The sequence below is a fragment of the Odocoileus virginianus genome, unplaced genomic scaffold (genome assembly GCF_023699985.2).
Source record: "Odocoileus virginianus isolate 20LAN1187 ecotype Illinois unplaced genomic scaffold, Ovbor_1.2 Unplaced_Contig_10, whole genome shotgun sequence".
Taxonomy (NCBI): domain Eukaryota; kingdom Metazoa; phylum Chordata; class Mammalia; order Artiodactyla; family Cervidae; genus Odocoileus; species Odocoileus virginianus.
Genome location: NW_027224327.1, coordinates 741,634 through 761,697, shown reverse-complemented (window position 1 = coordinate 761,697; position 20,064 = coordinate 741,634). Strand labels below are relative to the sequence as shown.

At 38.7% G+C, this 20,064-nt stretch overlaps 1 protein-coding gene across 3 annotated transcripts in view; it reads right to left on the bottom strand.

Annotated features, from left to right (window-relative positions):
* UGGT1 (UDP-glucose glycoprotein glucosyltransferase 1) overlaps positions 1–20,064 on the bottom strand; it is a 120,805-nt gene that overhangs the window by 5,552 nt on the left and 95,189 nt on the right. For all 3 annotated transcript variants that reach the window (XM_070463940.1, XM_070463941.1, XM_070463942.1), the window contains 11 exons: positions 17,288–17,446; positions 16,677–16,762; positions 14,830–14,914; positions 13,342–13,430; positions 12,780–12,884; positions 11,435–11,519; positions 10,234–10,416; positions 8,654–8,814; positions 7,360–7,474; positions 760–876; positions 166–334 (listed from right to left, as the gene is read on the bottom strand). In XM_070463940.1, the coding sequence (XP_070320041.1) occupies positions 166–334; positions 760–876; positions 7,360–7,474; positions 8,654–8,814; positions 10,234–10,416; positions 11,435–11,519; positions 12,780–12,884; positions 13,342–13,430; positions 14,830–14,914; positions 16,677–16,762; positions 17,288–17,446 (1,354 nt within the window). The remainder of the gene's footprint in view (positions 1–165; positions 335–759; positions 877–7,359; positions 7,475–8,653; positions 8,815–10,233; positions 10,417–11,434; positions 11,520–12,779; positions 12,885–13,341; positions 13,431–14,829; positions 14,915–16,676; positions 16,763–17,287; positions 17,447–20,064) is intronic.

Sequence of the window (20,064 nt, the reverse complement as noted above, 5' to 3'; positions counted from 1 at the left end):
TGTCTAGAAGCCCAACTGAATAAACAAAGTGAAAAATACAGACTACCAGATGTCACAATGGAAGACTGAATAACTGATTCTTCTTGTTCTGAGAAGATTCTGTTTCTGCAACAGAAATCAGACAGGCCAAGAAGTACCTACCTAAAGCCAAAGACCTATACATACCTTCTCGTCTTGCCTCCTTTGCTGTCTTGTCTCCATACAGCACTCCCATTTCCTTCTCCTCCTGAAAGCGGTGCTGTAGCTGTTTGATCTCCTGATCATAGTCCTGCCACTCTGGGACAATTCGAACAGCAGCCTCCAGCTTGGGCTCTTTGGTCATTGGATTATTACACTGTGAAATTCAAAATAACACACTTCAGCCAAGTTAAAGGAAGGGTATATTATATAGCATTCAGAGGTGTTTCTATTCTTGGGTTATAGGTCCTAACTGGACAAAAGGAACAATGATATGAGAAGCAATGTGGTAGGGGCTGCACAAAGCTTCTGCAAAGAAGTCGTGGAGCGCTACTGGAAGGCAGAAAGAGAAAGTCCATTTGGAAAAACTACAAGGTACAGAGTGATCTGGAAGACAAAGGGTAACCTCACGGATTCTAAACAGTGAAAACAGCCCCATCAGACAATAGAGGATTTGCCTTCCTGCTGAGGTTACTGTAAGAAGTCCTGCAACCCCTGAATTACACAATTACAGAGAAAGACCAAATTATCTAGTTATACATCAGACTGGACTGAATGCAGAAACAGCCACAGACAACTTACCAAATCAATTGTTTTTGCCCTTTTCTTAGAGGCATCATCACACCACGTTTCACACCAAAGCCATTCTTGAGGGAGTGATTTAATTGGCACCTGATGGATCATGTTATTGGGCAAATCCTATTCAGTAGAGAAGATAAAACACAAGAATCTGAAGTTTTCAAGGAATAAACAACAAGGTCCTACTATAGAGCACAGGGAACTATATTCAATATCCTGTGATAAAACATAATGGAAAAACATGAATAAGAACTTATATTATATCTGAATCACTTTGCTGTATAGCAGAAATTAACACAACATTGTAAATCAACTATGCTTCAATAAAATACAAAGCAGAATATTTAGAAATAAAGTGCTAGGGGAAATTTCAATAAATGAACAGCAAATTAGCTGCTCATTACATATCACATGCCAATCACAAAATTTTAAAACAGAAAGAGTCCTTAGCAAAAACTGTAAAGCACCTACAGTATTTATTTATGGCATTTTTAAAAACCAAAGTTTAGATGATCCATAAAACACCTACCCATAAGAAGCACCTGAAAAACTTTAGGCTAAAACTCACAAATAGTCTGCTTTCTCCTTGGAAGGAAAGCTATGAAAAACCTAGACAGCAAATTGAAAGTCAGAGACATTGCTTTGCTGACAAAGAACCATATACATAGTTAAAGCTATGGTTTTTCCAGTAGTCATGCATGGATGTGAGAGTTGGACCATAAGGCTGAGCGTTGAAGAACTGATTCTTTCAAATTGTGGTACTGTAAAAGACACTATGGACAGAGGTTCATGACATTTGACAGGAGACAGGGATCAAGACCATCCCCATGGAAAAGAAATGCAAAAAGGAAAATGGTTGTCTGACGTGGCCTTACAAATAGCTGTGAAAAGAAGAGAAGTGAAAAGCAAAGGAGAAAGGGAAAGATATTCCCATTTGAATGCAGAGTTCCAAGAATAGCAAGGAGAGATACGAAAGCCTTCCTCAGTGATCAATGCAAAGAAATAGAGGGGAAACAACAGAATGGGAAAGACTAGAGATCTCTTCAAGAAAACTGGAGATACCAAGGGAACATTTCATGCAAAAATGGGTTCGATAAAGGATAGAAATGCTATGGACCTAACAGAAGCAGAAGATATTAAGAAGAGGTGGCAAGAATACACAGAAGAACTGTACAAAAAAGATCTTCATGACCCAGATAATCACAATGGTGTGATCACTCACCTAGAGCCAGACATCCTGGAATATGAAGTCAAGTGGGCCTTAGAAAGCATCACTACAAACAAAGCTAGTGGATGTGATGGAATTCCAGTTGAGCTATTTCAAATCCTGAAAGATGATGCTATGAAAGTGCTGCACTCAATATGCCAGCAAATTTGGAAAACTCAGCAGTGTCCACAGGACTGGAAAAAGTCAGCTTTCATTCCAATCCCAAAGAAAGGCAATGCCAAAGAATGCTCAAACTACCACACAGTTGCACTCATCTCACATGCTAGTAAAGTAATACTCAAAATTCTCCAAGCCAGACTTCAGCAATACATGAACCGTAAACTTCCAGATGTTCAAGCTGGTTTTAGAAAAGGCAGAGGAACCAGAGATCAAACTGCCAACATCTGCTGGATCATTGAAAAAGCAAGAGAGTTACAGAAAAACAGCTATTTCTGCTTTATTGACTATGCCAAAGCCTTTGACTGTGTAGATCACAATGAACTGTGGAAAATTCTGAAAGAGTTGGGAATACCAGACCACCTGATCTGCCTCTTGATAAATCTATATGCAGGCCAGGAAGCAACAGTTAGAACTGGACATAGAACAACAGACTGGTTCCAATAGGAAAAGGAGAATGTCAAGGCTGTATATTGTCACCCTGCTTATTTAACTTATAGGCAGAGTATATCATGAAAACGCTGGGCTGGAAGAAGCACAAGCTGGAATCAAGATTGCCGGAAGAAATATCAGTAACCTCAGATATACAGATGACACCACCCTTATGGCAGAAAGTGAAGAGGAACTAAAAAGCCTCTTGATGAAAGTGAAAGAGGAGAGTGAAAAAGTTGGCTTAAAGCTCAACATTCAGAAAACTAAGATCATGGCATCTGGTCCCATCACCTCATGGGAAATAATAGGGAAACAGTGGAAACAGTGTCAGACTTTATTTTGGGGGGCTCCAAAATCACTGCAGATGGTGACTGCAGCCATGAAATTAAAAGACTCTTACTCCTTGGAAGGAAAGTTATGACCAACCTAGAGAGCATATTAAAAAGCAGAGACATTACTTTGCCAACAAAGGTCCGTCTGGTCAAGGCTATGGTTTTTCCAGTGGTCATGTATGGATGTGAGAGTTGGACTGTGAAGAAAGCTGAGTGCCAAAAAATTGATGCTTTTGAATTGTGGTGTTAGAGAAGACTCTTGAGAGTCCCTTGGACTGCAAGGAGATCCAACCAGTCCATCCTAAAGGAGATCAGTCCTGGGTGTTCACTGGAGGGACTGACGCTGAAGCTGTTCTCCAATACTTTGGCCACCTCATGTGAAGAGTTGACTCATGGAAAAGACTCACTGGAAAAGACCCTGATGCTGGGAGGGATTAGGGGCAGGAGAAGAAGGGGACAATAGAGGATGAGATGGCTGGATGGTATCTCTGACTCGACTGGACATGAGTTTGAGTAAACTCTGGGAGTTGGTAATGGACAGGGAGGCCTGGTGTGTTGCGATTCATGGGGTCGCAAAGAGTCGGACATGGCTGAGCAACTGAACTGAATTGAACTGAACTGAACTGAAAAGACTCCTGAGAGTCCCTTGGACAGCACAGAGATCAAACCAGTCAATCCTAAAGGAAGTCAACCCTGAATATTCATTGGAAGAACTGATGCTGAAGCTGAAGCTCCAATACTTTGGCCACCTGATGCAAAGAGCCAATTCATTAGAAAAGACCCTGATCTGGGAAAGATTTAAAGGCAAAAGGAGAAGCAGATGGTAGTGGATGAGATAATTAGATAGCACCAACAGACATGAATTTGAGCAAACTCCAGGAGATAGTGAAGAACAGGGGAACCTGGCATGCTGTAGTTGACGGGGTCACAGAGAGTTGGACATGACCTAGCAACTGAACAACAGATTTCCCTTCCTGAGGGCATTTCTAAGAAAAACAGCACTGCCTTCTAAAAGCCAATTAAGCATTGAATGTGGCTCTTGTATGTCAAAGTTTTGCTTAAAGGAAGTTCTAAATCCACCTTATCAACTGAGGCTTGATCCCAAGTAGATGAAGCCCATGTGTTTTCTAGCCAACTGTACTCTATGTTTTGAAGCTTTTCTCTTAGGAAAACTTTTGAGTTTGACACATTAATAATAAAATGTTCTGTTGTCCAAAGACACAAACAACCAATATGATCCAATAATTTCCCTTCTGGGTATATACACATAAGAACTGAAAGCAGGGACTCAAACAGATACTTGCATACCAATGTTCATAAAGGCATTATTTACAGCAGTCAAAAGATGGAAATAAGCCAAATGTCCATCAGCAGATGAATAGCCAAACAAAATGTAGTACATACATACAGTGAAATATTACTTGATCTTAACAATGGATAAATGGAGTTAATGAGTTCTAAGACAATGCTACTCAAAATGTAGTATGTGGACTTGGAGCACAGAGTTTGCTCAGAATGCAGATTCTCAGGTCCAACCAAATACCTACTGAATCAGCCTGTGGAGGATGGGAGCCCAAAGATCAATGCTTTAGTATGTTCTTCAGATGATTTTTTTTTTATTATGCTAAAATTTGAGAAGAACTGTTCTAATGTTTTTCCCTGTCCAGTGGCTGGGTAAACACTATTTAATATTAGCCTTTGCAATGTCAGAAATGCATGCTGTTGCCTCTAGGCTAATCATTAAAAAATTATTTAAAACTGTATAGTTTAATAGAGGGAAACAGAATATTAAAAACTCTCAATCATTTGGAAAGAAACTGACTAAGGAAAAAAAAGAAACACTGGACACATGGCATAAGCAAGGGCACTGTGGAAAAGCCAAACTTGTTGGTGATTACATTTACTATCAACGGACTAATGTTCAAATTAAATGGTGGTCACACCATTTGAAAAAACAAACCAATATAAGCTCTTTATAGAAAATAGAACTAAAACAAGGATTAAGAACTATTGAAAACAGAAGGATAAAAAAATATACCATGAAACACTAACTAAAAGGAAAACCAGTGTAGCTATACTATTATTAGATGAAGCACACTTCAAGCCCCTGCCCAAAAAGCATCAATAGAAATAATAAAAAGTTAATTTGTCAGAAATATATATGACTTCTAACTTTTTAGGCAATGAACAATATATCTCTAAGTACATCAAGTAAAATGTGACAAAACTAAAGACAAGATTTCACATTATGGAAAGAGATTTTAACATAATTGTCTCAGTAACTAATAGAAAAACAGATAAAACACACATAATGTAACAGAAAAGAACAAAACCTGACTCTGTTGGATCTGTTTCTTTAAATTCTGCTTTGTGTTGCTTTTCTTATCACTAGAGGATGCTTTCTAAATCACTAAAAGGATGCTTTCTATAGTAATAAGCATACATAATGGCCTGCTGCGGAGAACCCTGAAAGTTAAACTCAAGGGGTTTTGTTCAGCTTAGAGAAACCTGTTGATCTTGTCCACCTGTGAATGGCTGCAGGAAAGAAGAAATTAACACATCCCCTCCCTGAGGCTGGCCAAACCAGGAGATATTTTGCAAGACTTACAGCCTCTTCACTTTACTTCCTCACCTCCTGCCTCTCTCTGTTTTATAAAAGAAACTAGCATCCAGACACCAATAAGATAGTACTCTAGGACTCTTGTCCACCATCTCGGACACCCAGCTTTTCAAATAAAGTTGCTATTCCTTGATTCAACACCTCATCTCTCGATTTATTGCCTTGTCATGCAGCAAGCAGACTGTGCTTGGACTCAGTAACAGTAACATTATCACTAAACCTCACCTAATGGACATACAAAGAAAAGCATTACATCTAACATCTGCAGGGTATAAAACCAGATGAAATGTCTACCAAAATTGACCATATCTGGATCAAAAAGCAAAGCTCAACAAATTTTAAATGCCTAAAATCATAAAGAATACTTTCTCAGACTAGAGCAACTGGGCTAGAACAAACAAACAAAAATAAAACCCCAGAAAATCCCCATGTATACAGTGAAAGAAACAAGAGGGGAATTAAAACATCTATTAGTGAAGATAGTAATGCAGGAATTGAGAAACATAAACGATAGAAAACAAGAAATTGGCAGATGTAAATCCCACCTCACTAATGACTACATTAAATATAAACAGATTAAACTCTCCAATTGAAAGCCACATGGGATGCCAGCTCACATCTACTCAAGTCGATTAACAACAAGTATTACTCAAAACAGAGTATCAGGAATCCTTGCACTGCTGATGGGAGTATAAATCAGAACTACTTTGGAAACTGTTGGGAATTATCTAATAAAGATAAAGATCCACCAATCTGACTGTTCAGCTATTCAACTTGTAGTTGTCTATACAACTGAATCACATGTACATGTGCATCAACCAAGACATGTATAACTGATCCCAGCAGCATTATCCATGGAAGACAACAATGGAAAACAATTCAATTTACAATAAACAAAACTCAGTACCGTTTCATACAGCAACATGGATGAATCTCCTTAACATAATGTTAAGCAAAAGAAGTTAGACTCAAAAGAGTACACCTTGTATAATCCCACTGAGACAGGCAGGGAAAAAAACAGGCAAAACTATCGTGTTTAAGGATACATATGTAAGTAGTTACTCAACACAGAAAAGCCATGAAATGATTACCACAAAAGTTAGGATGCTGTTGGAGAAGAGGGTGGCTTTTGGGTTGCTAAGAATGTTGAGTTTCCTAAACTGGGTGGCAGTACATGGGTGTGTGCTGTGTGGTACTTCATTGATGCATATGAATATGTATTTGTATATTTTGTTTTGTACACTCTTATTTATGGGTGCTAAATATCATAGTAAAGGTTTAAAGCAGACTTTAAAAATGTTTAAAGCAGACTTAAGCAAAACAAAGTATGTGAAACTACGTACCTAAAGCACAAACTATAATCTCACCTCTAAAAAATGATTAGCATTAGTAAATAGTGATTCAGCTAAACTTCTTAAAAAAACACCATGGTTTTTGATATAGAAAAAAGAGAAATAACAATACTATATCCTGTGCTGTGATAGTTAGTTCCTAAAGAAGAGAAACAAACTGAGTCTAGCAGGCAGAAAAACAAATTCATCAGCTTAGCCAGGCACAAAATGAGAAGATATCGCAGCGCCCTCCTTCCATCTCCCTCCCCAAATCAACATCAGGCCTACTGCATTTTTTACCACTATGTTCTCTCTTAAGGGCAAATAAAAATCACACACACACACACACACACACACACACACACACAATAAACACAAATTCCTTTCCATGAAGAAACAAAACACTATCCCAACAGAGAGAAATGAGAAGCAAATACTACTTCATTTTCTGATACACGGTACAGCCCTTACCAAAACTGTTAACCAAAACAAGTGGCCACTTACTTGATCAAGATTTGAAAGGCTGTTAGGATCCTGACTCAGTCCTTGGTACTGTCCCCTGAGTCTGTCACCAGCTGCTATTTTCCTAAACTTCTTCAGATCCACGACATACAGTGCACTGGATAGAGAAAATCCACTTGTTACAACCACAGATTAGGGCAGAAAAAGTAACCCCACTGATTAATGGAACAGGTCACTAGGCTAACATTCTGGTTTCTCGTGGAAAAGGTAAGCTGAGGCTTTACAGTAGAGCTCACAGTCACTACGTACCACTTCAAAGATAGCTAAGGAAGTGATTACAAAATCCATATTCTGGTACCACAAGCTCATTTTGTCAATGTTCCAAAAGAAATAATCTCTGACAAAGGAAGGTTTCTAGCAAATGTCAGCAGGTTTGATGATAAAAACTATAGTAATTGATAATCAGTCAAAGATATCCTGATTATATCTTAAACGCTACAGAGGAAAAAACCAACCAAGTGTTATAGGTCCTTCGGACCAAGGGCATACAGTATAATACTTAAATCACCAACACCCCAACATTTCTCTCTATACATGTTGCTTCCCACAGATTTCCCTACTCTCCAAATCACACTTTTCCCAGAGATGATAATATACAGAAACAACAGATGTACAACAAATACATACACTGTTTAGCCTAGGAGTTTTAGGAATTTATTCTATAGGTATATTTGAAATATACAAAATTGTGTGTTTAACTGGTGGCTCAGTGGTAAAGAACCTGCCTGCCAATGCAGGAGATGAGGGTTCGATCCCTGGGTTGGGAAGATCCCCCAGAGAAGGAAATAGCAACCCACTCCAGTATTCTTGCCTGGGAAATCCCATGGACAGAGGAGCCTGGTGGGCTACAGTCCATGGGGTCTCAAGAGTCAGACACAACTTAGTGACTAAACAACAACAACAAATAACATTGTATGTAGTAGCAAGATCACAATGACACATATACTGGAATAATATGTTGATACAAAAAGGAAAAAGGTCTCTCTCTACATGTTGATGTAAGGTCTACTAGAAACATCAAGTTAAAAAAGCAAAGCACAAAACCGTAAATAAGGTAGGATATATTTTGTGTAAAAAAAGAAGTCATAGTTTTTTACCTAAGAATTAAAAAACTCTAGAAGGAGACACAGTAAGTAGACAGAATGGGGCTGCTTTTCACTATATATTTTTTATAGTTCTTATTTTTGAACCACATTAACATATTACCTACTCACAATTTTAAATACGCAAAATTAATTTTAAAGAAATGAAAATCAAACCGTAACATTCTCAGTACCTGATATGGTATTTTCGCCCAGCTAAGTGACTGGCCCAGTACCCTGACTTCCAGAACCTGTAGCCATCCATCTCTCTGCGGCTGTCACAGAAAGGAGTGTAACCATAAGGAGCACCATCCAAATTGAAATCTCTTAACTCTTTCAAATCTGTTCGTACAATCTGAAGAAGAAAGGATCACAGTCACTTGTCTAACACCCATGCAGATAGCAGTTTCCTAAAAATACTGAGGGCACAGCTCAGGGACTGATCCGTGGCACAGGCAGCAAACCCAGTTCAAGCCTGGCTTCTTCTTGATTAGGCTGACTGCCCTCACTAGCACATAAGATGATTAGCCTACTGCTCGGGGCATAGTACTCTAAGTATACAAAAAAAAAAAAAGCAGAAGTAAAACAGATTTACATTGTGTGGCCTCTCTGTGACTCAGTTTCTCAGTCTAAAATGGAGCTCTCACAGACTTGTTGGGAGGATCACATGAACTCGTGTATGGACAGATGGAGAATGATGCCTGGCACACAGTAAGTGCTCGGGATGAAACGTGATTGCAGAACTAGGAAAGCAGGCTTCATGTTGAGCCACTTGTGATATAAATTAGCCAGGTGAGGCAGAATTCCCAAGACTAGGATGATTTTTGTCCAAATGACTTCTGCACACATTACATCACTTCCACTCAGATGAGAAACTCAGGTTTTAGATAGTTCAGGATAAGGGTAAAGGCTGTAGGGCAGACATATATTTACACTTTTTGAGTGTGTATGCTCTAAAATTTGTGTGTTTCTTTTACTTAAGTCAGCTGTATTCCCAATAGCAGGAAGACTATCTGAAGAATTCCACATGGTAAAGGCCAGGCACCAACCCCCTCTCTTACCCACATCAATAACTCCTAGCTTTGGGGCAAATGACTGGAGATGACAGCAAGTAGTGTTATGTTAAACCAGCAAATTTTTCAATTTTAGTTTGTATATTAAATGTGTTAAATTTAAGATATAAAACTACATAAATGATGTAATCATAACTACATAAAAGAGGCACAGGAGAAAAGATGAAAGGAGATACACTGAACACAAATTTTAAAAGTGATCACATCTGGTGATACCTTTCCATATATTCTTTTTTTCTTCTTAATTGAAGGATAATTGCTTTACAGTACTGCATTGGTTTCTACCAAACATCAACATGAATCAGCCATAGGTTTACCCATGTCCCCTCCCACTTGAACATCCCTCCCACCTCCCTCCCCATCCCACCCCTCTCAGGTTGTTACCGAGCCCCAGTTTGAGTTCCCTGAGTCATACAGCAAATTCCCACTGGCTATCTATTTTACATATGGTAATGTATGTTTCCATGTTACTCTCTCCATACATCCCACCCTCTCCTTCCTCCCCCTGCCCAGCCATGTCCATAAGTCTGTTCTCAATGTCTGTGTCTCCATTGCTGTTCTGCAAATAGATTCATATATTCTAAATAATGTAAAATAAGTGTGTATCTTTCCACAATTGGAAAGATAAAATCATTTAAAAAGGAAAAGGAAGTCTAATGCCTTTAATTTGCACTTCTGAAACCCAGCCTTTGAGAGCTCACCTGGTCTGCATCCACAAACAGGAACTTGTCAACAACCAGTGGGAACAGCACATCCAGGAAGAGGATCTTGTAACCCCAGATGATACGCTGCTTCTCAGTCTGCTGGTGAAGCCACCGGGGCCACTTGTACTGAACAAGCTCATACTGAAAATTGTATTTGTCTGCCATATAAGGTATAAACTCCTATTTGCAGACACAGGGAACAACAATCATTTACTTTGATTAAGAAAAACAAGTCAGTCAACAAACCACAATTATGGCACAAGTAAAACACATTTACTGTATCAGCAGTCTAATGAAGAAATGTGACCCTGACTAACTTGTGACTACATAAAGAATACATACAAACTTTTGTCAATCTCCATTTTTTATGATTTCTAACCACACATGAGATGACCAGAATTCTTTAAGTGAAGGCTTTTATATAACTAATTTATGTGTGTTATGTTTAAGGGAAATGGACTTTGTCTTAACTTGATTTCAGTAAAACATTTTTTTGAGCTTGATTTTAAGCCTTTCTCACCACTAGGTCTAATCCAGGGAATGACATGGCAAACCCAAATACTCTGAACAAGTTTGTTGCCATCAAGTCTTTCAGATTCTAAATATAAGTACCTTAGGGGACCAGAAGTGAATTATTTATCTTGGGGAGATATTACTGAATATATTAAAAGTTGCTTGGTAAATTCTACAGAACAACATAGGAAAAGATGCAAATAAATCAATTTGGATGACAAATACTGATTAAAAACAAAGCAGAAAACTTTCTAAACTTTCCATGTGTGTTTTTGCTTTGCACAGATGATACATTACTTCCACAGATCACTGGGTACAGTTGTTCAAAACAGAACAAACCATCCTTGTCACTGGAATCAGTACTGTGGTTTCTCATTAAATGAGGACACTCTTGCTTGAAGAGACATGTTACTTCATCAAAACAGAAGAAACAGACTCTCCTCTTATGTTATCCAAGCTTCAACCAAGTTGTGATTCTGTGTTCAGTTTTATAACAACTATTCCCCCCAAACAGACGGGGGAAGAATAATCAACATAGAATTATGCAGGTGAATTACAGTCAGTAACCTAATAAAAGGAAAAAATTTTTAAATACACAGATAAAGTAGAAGTAGTAAACAGCATATTGCACTGCAAATATCTCCTTAATAAGCAAGTTTTCCTTTTCAAAGCCTAAGTAACAAACCTTAAACGTGGGGGACAAATAATTCTTCAAGAACCAGAATTTCACAGGAGTCTTGGTATTCTTCAGTACTGATAGCATCATTATGCTGTCAAACAAAAGCAAGCAATAATAACAATCATTCAAATCTTTTTAATCTCAATAAAATCAAGTAAAGTCAATCACTAGACTCAGTGTGCTTTATGGCAGAGTTAAACTAATGGCTTAGTTAGGCAAAGAGAGACCCTGACTAGTGGAAAATGGAAACTTGCACTTATTCATTTTATAGAGTCATTTCTGGATGAGAAAGGAGTACTTATTACCTATAAAAATATACCAGACTGATAGAGGCATGTGTTCTAATTACATTACACCTTAAAATAAACTCCTTTATGAACTGACACATTAATTACGGTACAAGTGAATCATGGAGCTTGTGTTTAATGACTACATCACTCTAAAGAGGAAATCAGTGAAGCCTCAGCAGCTCTGCGTAATAGCACTGCCTTTCCCAGTCTACATATGGGGGCTCAGCCAGGGAGGAGAGTAGGCAGAGGGAAGGGGATGGCAAATGATCACAGCTTCGGGATTCCCTACTTGGAAAACAAACAAACAAATTTTGAGTCAAGGAATTTAATTAAATTCAGTGGTTATTAACATCTGACATTACAATTCTAGGTCAGATATTATTTCTTGGGAATATGACAGCTAAACACGAGTAAAATGACATCTTGATTATTTGCTATACTAGATTTGTAGTGGAAAATTAAAAGTGAAAAAGAACCTTGGCATTTAGGAAAGTCGCTGTCAGGCAAAGGTGCATATTCATAGCCAAGCCCTCCCGACCACTGACACAAGGCACCCCTGAGGGCTTCCCCGCTGGTGACTGCTGCACTCACCAGCCAAGCCTGTGCCTCCCCTCAACTCTGGCTATGTGACCTCAGCCGAGTCCCGCTACCCTCCAAGTCTCAGCCTGTCTATAAGACACAACTAAGATCCCTCCTGGCTCTGAAATCCTACAAATCATCGGAAGGCAGGTCCATGGCCCTATTCCACCTCTATTCTCTATCCTCAGGCAATGCCTGGTGGGCAATCAAAAACCACTCCTTATAATGTGCACACAGTAGTTTTAAAGGTTTATAACCTTATAATAGCTATACAGATTCATTTACTATAAATTACATAGTCCATTTCATGAGGTTGGCCAAATCAAAACAAATGTTAAGTATATACAATCATCCATACGCAATCCTCAGAGTGCCTCAAATACAAAGAAGTGTAATGGGCAGAGTCCTGTAAAACATTTGCTCCTTAAAGAACAACATGACAAATTCATGCATATATACTGAAATAACCAAACATGACTAACCGAAGAAATCTTTCATAGAGATGACCAGATGCAACAGAGAAAATATTAATTATGTCATCTTTGTCTTGTTTCACTTCCTCGGTCTTCTGTCCTCCTGTAAAGCCCCTATAATAAGGAAGGTAAAAACAAGAATACTTGAAATGCTGGTACAGACATGTTGCCCTTTAAGGGGAGGGGAAGGAGATTGTGCTTCCCACCAGGACAAAGAGAGGGAGGCTGCCCATAGGCCCTTGTGGAGCTTCAGGAGAAGACTGGACTAGTTCACTAGAATGCAAAACAAACAATGGAAAGTTAACTGAGCAATTACCACTCAACTCTCCAAAGAGCAGGAAAAATCCAACAGGAGTTAGGAAGTCAGGCACAGAAGTAACTCCACTATGAGGGATCAGTAACCTCTTTCAATTACTCAGTGGGAAACATTCATCTATTCTACACACAAGTAGATGCAAAGAGCAGAATCTGAAAAGCCCAGACAGGATTACTACATTCAAAAGAAGGGAGGGATGGCATTTATCTCTCAGTTTTTCTTTAAAAACATCACTTCTTTCTGATGCCAATTTACCATTTGAAGGAGTCCCAAAATCCAGATTCATTCTCATTAGTCCCATCGCTCAGCAAGTCCTCATTCACCATGTCTGCCTTCTTCTGAACCTGCAATCAGTCACATGTGATGAATCTCACTCTCCCTACTGGGTTGAGGAGGCACTGAACTGATCTTCACGGGATGCTTACTGAATACTGACAACACTAGAGAGTGAATTCTCCTGCGAGCAGATATAACATACTCTGAGTCCAGACACATTCAACAGAACATGAATGTTGAATTCTGTTGAATGTGCCCAGACACATTCAACAGAACTATGCTCATCATACCACACTAAAATCTTAATGAGAAAGTAAAATAAAATCTTAATGATGAGATAGCAACCTCTTGTAACTAGACAATAACTGTCTCTAGTTTGAAAAACGGGCAGAGAACCTTACAGTTTAAGTAAAAATAGAAATGCAGTTCACCAAACTAACTCTAGTTCTAGGCAAAGAGTACAGTGTGCACATGCTCCAGCTGCCAGGAAGGAGTCATCCCACATGACAGCCTTGTTTTAGGACTGACTAATACAAAGAGGGGTTAAAACTTCTCGAGAGCATAGGGATCATTTTTCTGCTCAACCATGTGTGGCCTGCTTTAGATCTTAGAGTATAATGACTGTCTCATAATATCTTTTATTTGAATATAATGCACTAGGAATTTCAAAGTTCTAAGAACAGAAAGCAAAAGTGACAAGAAATTAAATAAGGTACCACCATTTATTATTGTTGCTGAAATTCTCATTGGCATTCTTCCCAGTTTTCAAAAAATAATGTGAACTGTGACTGTACAAACAAAGCAGTATCTATGAAAACACTTCATGTAAAATGAGACTTGCACTGTTCAATGAGATAACCCAAAAGGTGCAACCTCTCAGCTGAAGAAAGCCACAAACTTGTATTTACAAAATATACTTTGCATTTCAAGCCACATTTCTATAAGGCTGGAGTAAAATCTCAAAGGTGAATTAGTCTTGGGTGGGTTTCTTTCCTTTCTCTTCAGCTTCACTGAGACATAACTGACAGGTAACACTGCATACATTTAAAGTGCAGGACATGCTGGCCTGGTACAGGTCTATACTGTGAAATGATCAGGCTTCCCTGGTGGCTCAGTTGATAAAGAATCTGCCTGCAATGCAGGAGACTCAGGTTCGGTCCTCGGGTTGGGAAGATCCCCTGGAGGAAATGGCAACCCACTACAGTACTCTTGCCTGGAGAATTCCATGGACAGAGGAACGGGACAGGCTGCAGTCCATGGAATCACAAAGAATAGGACATAACTGTGTGACTAAGTTTTTCACCATAATAACAGCATTTTTTTTTCTGGAGTTAACATATTCCATCACCTCATACAGTTTGGGACTGGTTTAAAGATACATATTTTTATATAACAGCTACTAAAGACCAAGTTACTGCTGCTTTTATCAACTATAATAGAGCGGCTGCCTTAATATACCAAACTCACCTTCACTTTAATAATTTTGCTCTTGAAGTTGTTGAGGACAACAACAACTTCATCAGCATCAGGTGGAGAATCTGTACCGTCGTGACTTAGAAAAGAAGAAAGGAAGGCAGGTATCACAAATCATAATTCTCAAGTTGCAGTATATGGACTTACATCAACCTATATTTTTCCACTTCCACTTCCACTATCCTCATCATAAACGAGTTTTTTCTGAGCAAATTATTTTCTCACAAACTGCAGAAAACCCCTTCAAGCAACACAGAGGCACCTGTCAAAATCTCTGCCCTTACATGCTGAATATGCCAACTGGTCACAACCCAAACTTCCTTCTTGAGCCCCTCACTGGATGACCTTCCATACACTGAGAGGCTCCCAGTGCTGGCAAGAATACGATGGCAACCCACTCCAATACTCTTGCCGAGGAAATTCCGTGTACGCAGGGGCCTGGCAGGCTACAGTCCACTGGGTCACAAAGAGTCGGACATGACTGAGTGCACATGCACGCATTACTTTACGCATAGCGAGACACAGCTCTACTTCAGAGTTTTGTAAAGGCTTCGACTCTGTCCTTCCTGGAGGCACAGAGCCAAGTCCAGGCCATGTACTCAATCTAGCGTCCATACTCTGCAGGAAGAACTAAAACAAGCTCTGTTTGCAAGCAGACAGAGCAGAGGAAGAAAATTTAAATAGAGTATTTCCTTCCTAATCAATGATAATATCTAAAATTTCCAGTCACCAATTTTTAAGATGCTAACTATATAAAGCCATGATAAAATATGAATTCACTGAATTCACTGTCATCCAACAGAGAGCAGAGTCTGTGGGCAAAGGTGAGATTCTGATAGGGAGCATGAAACATTCCTGAGCCCAAGAAGCACGGAAGGAAGAGAGTGCTCAACTGCTAGGCAGAGAAGAGGCCCACACACCCTAGAGGGAAGAGTGGCTAGGAAAAGTGCATGCAGATGGGACAGGGTTTAGAAAGTCAACAGATAAGCTCTTAATGATAGTACTAAAATTCTTTAAAACCATATTTGAGGAAAACATTTATTGGAGGAAACCCTACTATGTACAATGAAGATATAATACAAAAATCTTCTATTTTCTTGGTAAGAAATATGCAAAAATTCACATTGCTTTCATGCGTGTCAGATAAGATTCTATAAATCTAAGATGAGGACACAACATGATGTTGTTTTCAAATAACTAATGGAAATCATTCCCAAAATGAACTGGTGTGAAGTCTTCTCACATAGCTTAAGACTAATTTAAACTGTGTTAAACAGAATTTAAACCACAGCTTTTTAGAAGGCAGTATAATTTTTTTAAGCCAACAGTCACTTGTAGCAAACCTTAAAGCAAAAAAGCAGGCTATTGATGAAACATGCTGGGAGCACTTCCATACTTTCTCAGACCTAGAAAGACAAGTGCTCGCACCAAGGTTCCAAGACCAAAGCCTACAAGTCTGGTCAATCTGCAACCCACTCAGGGTAGAGAAATATACTATCCTGGGTTGAAAAGTCTGAACTGTTCTTCATTTCTTTTCTCTTTCCTAAAAATGACTCACTTTCTCATCTGCCTATGGTTTTCATCACAGTTGACAGAATGATTTGGTTCTGGATAACTAGCACAAAAGAATGACTGAAGCCAAACTTGACTACATATATTGTATTTATACTGCTTACTGTTCAATTATACCCCAACAATTCTTCCACATTTCATTTTCTGGAAAAGCACATACAATTATAAAGTAAATTCTAATTGCCTAACTGCCAGTGTACTATTCAATTCAAGCTGATTCATACTGCAGAATGTTCTGGAAAAAATGCACCTGTATCATTTAATCCTACCTGTAGATTCTGTAAATATCTTCAGAACGTCCCTTTCTTAGTCTGAGAATCCAAGCTCCTGGGTTGGCTTTTAACTGAAAATAGCCCTAGGACCAGAAGACAAGACAAATTTTAGTTCTCTTGGAAACATCAAAATGCTGTTTCTGAGGGACAGCTATTTCTTTTTTGAAATGTCAGTCCACTTTATTTTAAATAAGATAGTTAAACCAATGCAATTCTTAAAACCCACATATTAGAAACACTAGCAAAATACAGGCCTGTCAAGCCAAGAAGCCTGTCCTTTAGCTGTACTTCAGTGAAGAAGCAGTATGTAATGTGTGAATATACTTCAAATTTTCAAAAAAACAAAAAAAAGAAGGCTATTGGCTCATAAGCAACACATTTTCAGGAACCAATCTGATTAAAGCAAAATTTTCTAGTATGTTTTCTTTTAAGATGCCATGTGATTCCAATCTACAAGTTTAACTAAACTGATGATTTTTATATTGACCAAATTCAGTCCATCATGAACTTTAATCTCACTCATGTTCAGACTGCTAACTGCTCCATCATAAACTGCAGGGCCCAAATTAACGTGACTCAGTATCACCACCTGATGTACTGTTATTTACCAGATTAGCCATAACAATGGTATCCACAATGACTGGCTTGGCTGAAGTTCCTAATGTAAACTGCAGTCCCCGGGGGGGCTGGCCAGTAGTGATGTCATAGCAATGACCTTCTAGTAACAGGTACTCCAGCTCATACTCAGCAGCCACGATGCTGTCCACCTGCAATATCAAAATTAAATCACCACCTGAAGACTACTCAACAATAAAAAGAAACAATCTAGTGATACATGCAACAACACAGATGAATCCCAAATGCACTACACAAAGTGAACGAAATCAGACATAAAGGGCTATATATCATATAATCAAATTCATAAAAAATTCAAGAAAAGGTAAAACTATAGTGAACAAAAAAAGATCAGCTGCTTCCTGTGGCCTGGGGGGAGAGGAGGGGATTACCTGCAAAGGGGCATAAGAGAACCTTTTGAAGAGATGGAAATGCTCTGGTATCTTGATTGTGCTGGTAGTTAACAAGCATACACAATTTTAGAAACTCGGGTGGGTTGGAAGGAGAGGCAGGAAAAAGGACACAGAAAAACAGTAAGGAGGTTATTCCAGAAGTACACAGGAGAGGATAAGATGTTAATCTAGTTAGGTAGTATTGGGAAAAAAATCAAAGAAAATAAAATTTCTGAAAGAATGAATATCTTTAAAAGCAAATAATGGAGAAGATAGGTAAGACACTCCTATAAGGATCAATTTATATGAGAAAAAGAAACAATGCAAAACATCAGAAAAACATCTGACAAAAATGCGAATTCATCTTGGCCTTTAGAAGACAGCTGAAAATACTGCTGTTTTAAATGCAAATATCCAAGATATATTTAATGGTTCCATAGTCGCATAAAACCAACTGCCTGAATTATTGCTAATTCCTTGCAGAAAATATGGTATAATTACAAAATCTTAGGGCAGCTTGGCTTTAGCTATTAGGTTGGCACAAAAGTAATTGCAATTCTGCATTGCTGAAATTTGTTATTTGATATTAGAATATATTCTAAATAAATGTGGTTATGTTATACATTATTTTAATGTGCATTTCTCACTTTATTTTTTTGCTAATGACTTATTACTTGCTGTTTATTTTATATTTATTTTAGACTAGGGAAATGATGTTAGACAAAAAGCAAATTCAAGCAATTTTCTTATTTGAGTTCAAAATGGGTTGTAAAGCAGTGGAGACAACTCACAACATCAACAACACATTTGGCCCAGGAACTGCTAACGAACATACAGTGCAGTGGTGGTTCAAGAAGTTTTGCAAAGGAGACAAGAGCCTTGAAGATGAGGAGCCTAGTGGCCAGCCATTGGAAGTTGACAACGACCAAATGAGAGCCACCGCAGAAGCTGATCCTCTTACAAACAATGAGAAGTTGTCAAAGAGCTCAATGTCGACTATTCTACGGTCGTTAGGCATTTGAAGAAGATTGGAAAGGTGAAAAGGCTTGGTATGTGGGTACCTCATGACTGCAAATCAAAAAACATCATTTTGAAGTGTCATCTTCTCTCATTCTACACAACAACAACAAACTATTTATCGGTCGGGTTGTGGCATGCAACAAAGTGGATTGTATATGACAACTGGCGATGACTAGCTCAGTGACTGGACTGAGAAGAATCTCCAAAGTACTGCCCAAAGCCAAACTTGCACCAGAAATGGTCATGATTACTGTTTGGTGGTCTGCTACTAGTCTGACCCACTACAGCTATATAAATCGTGGCAAAAACAATATATCTGAGAAATATGCTCTGCAAATCGATGAGATACACTGAAAACTGGTATGAATGTGACTGGTGATAGAAGCAAGGTCCGAGGCTGTAAAGAGCAATATTGCATAGGAACCTGGAATGTCAGGTCCATGAATCAAGGCAAATTGGCAGCGGTCAAACAGGAAATGGTAAGAGTGAATGCTGACATTCTAGGAATCAGTGAACTTGGATGGACTGGAATGGGTGAATTTAACTCACATGACCATGATATCTACTACTGTAGGCAGGAATCCCTTAGAAGAAATGGAGTAGCCATCATAGTCAACAAAAGAGATCGAAATGCAGTACTTGGATGCAATCTTAAAAAATGAAAGAATGATCTCTGTTCATTTCCAAGGCAAATCATTCAATATCACAGTAATCCAAGTCTATGCCCCGACCAGTAACACTGAAGAAGCTGAAGTTGAACAATTCTATGAAGACCTACAAGACCTTTTAGAACTAACACCCCAAAAAGATGTCCTTTTCATTACAGGGGACTGGAATGCAAAAGAAGGAAGTCAAGAAACACCTGGAATAACAGGCAAATTTGGCCTTGGAGTACAGAATGAAGCAGGGCAAAGGCTAATAGAATCTTGCCAAGAGAATGCACTGGTCACAGCAAACACCTCATCCAACAACACAAGAGAAGACTCTACACATGAACATCACCAGATGGTCAACACCGAAATCAGACTGATTATATTCTTTCCAGCCAAAGATGGAGAAGCTGTATACAGTCAGCAAAAACAAGACCGGGAGCTGACTGTGGCTCAGATTATGAACTCCTTATTGCCAAATTCAGACTTAAATTGAAGAAAGTGGGGAAAACCACTAGACCATTCAGGTATGACCTAAATCAAATCCCTTATGATTATACAGTGGAAGTGAGAAATAGATTTAAGGGACTAGATCTGACAGAGTGCCTGATGAACTATGGACGGAGGTTCATGACATTGTACAGGAGACAGGGATCAAGACCATCCCCAAGAAAAAAGAAATGCAAAAAAGCAAAATGGCTATCAGAG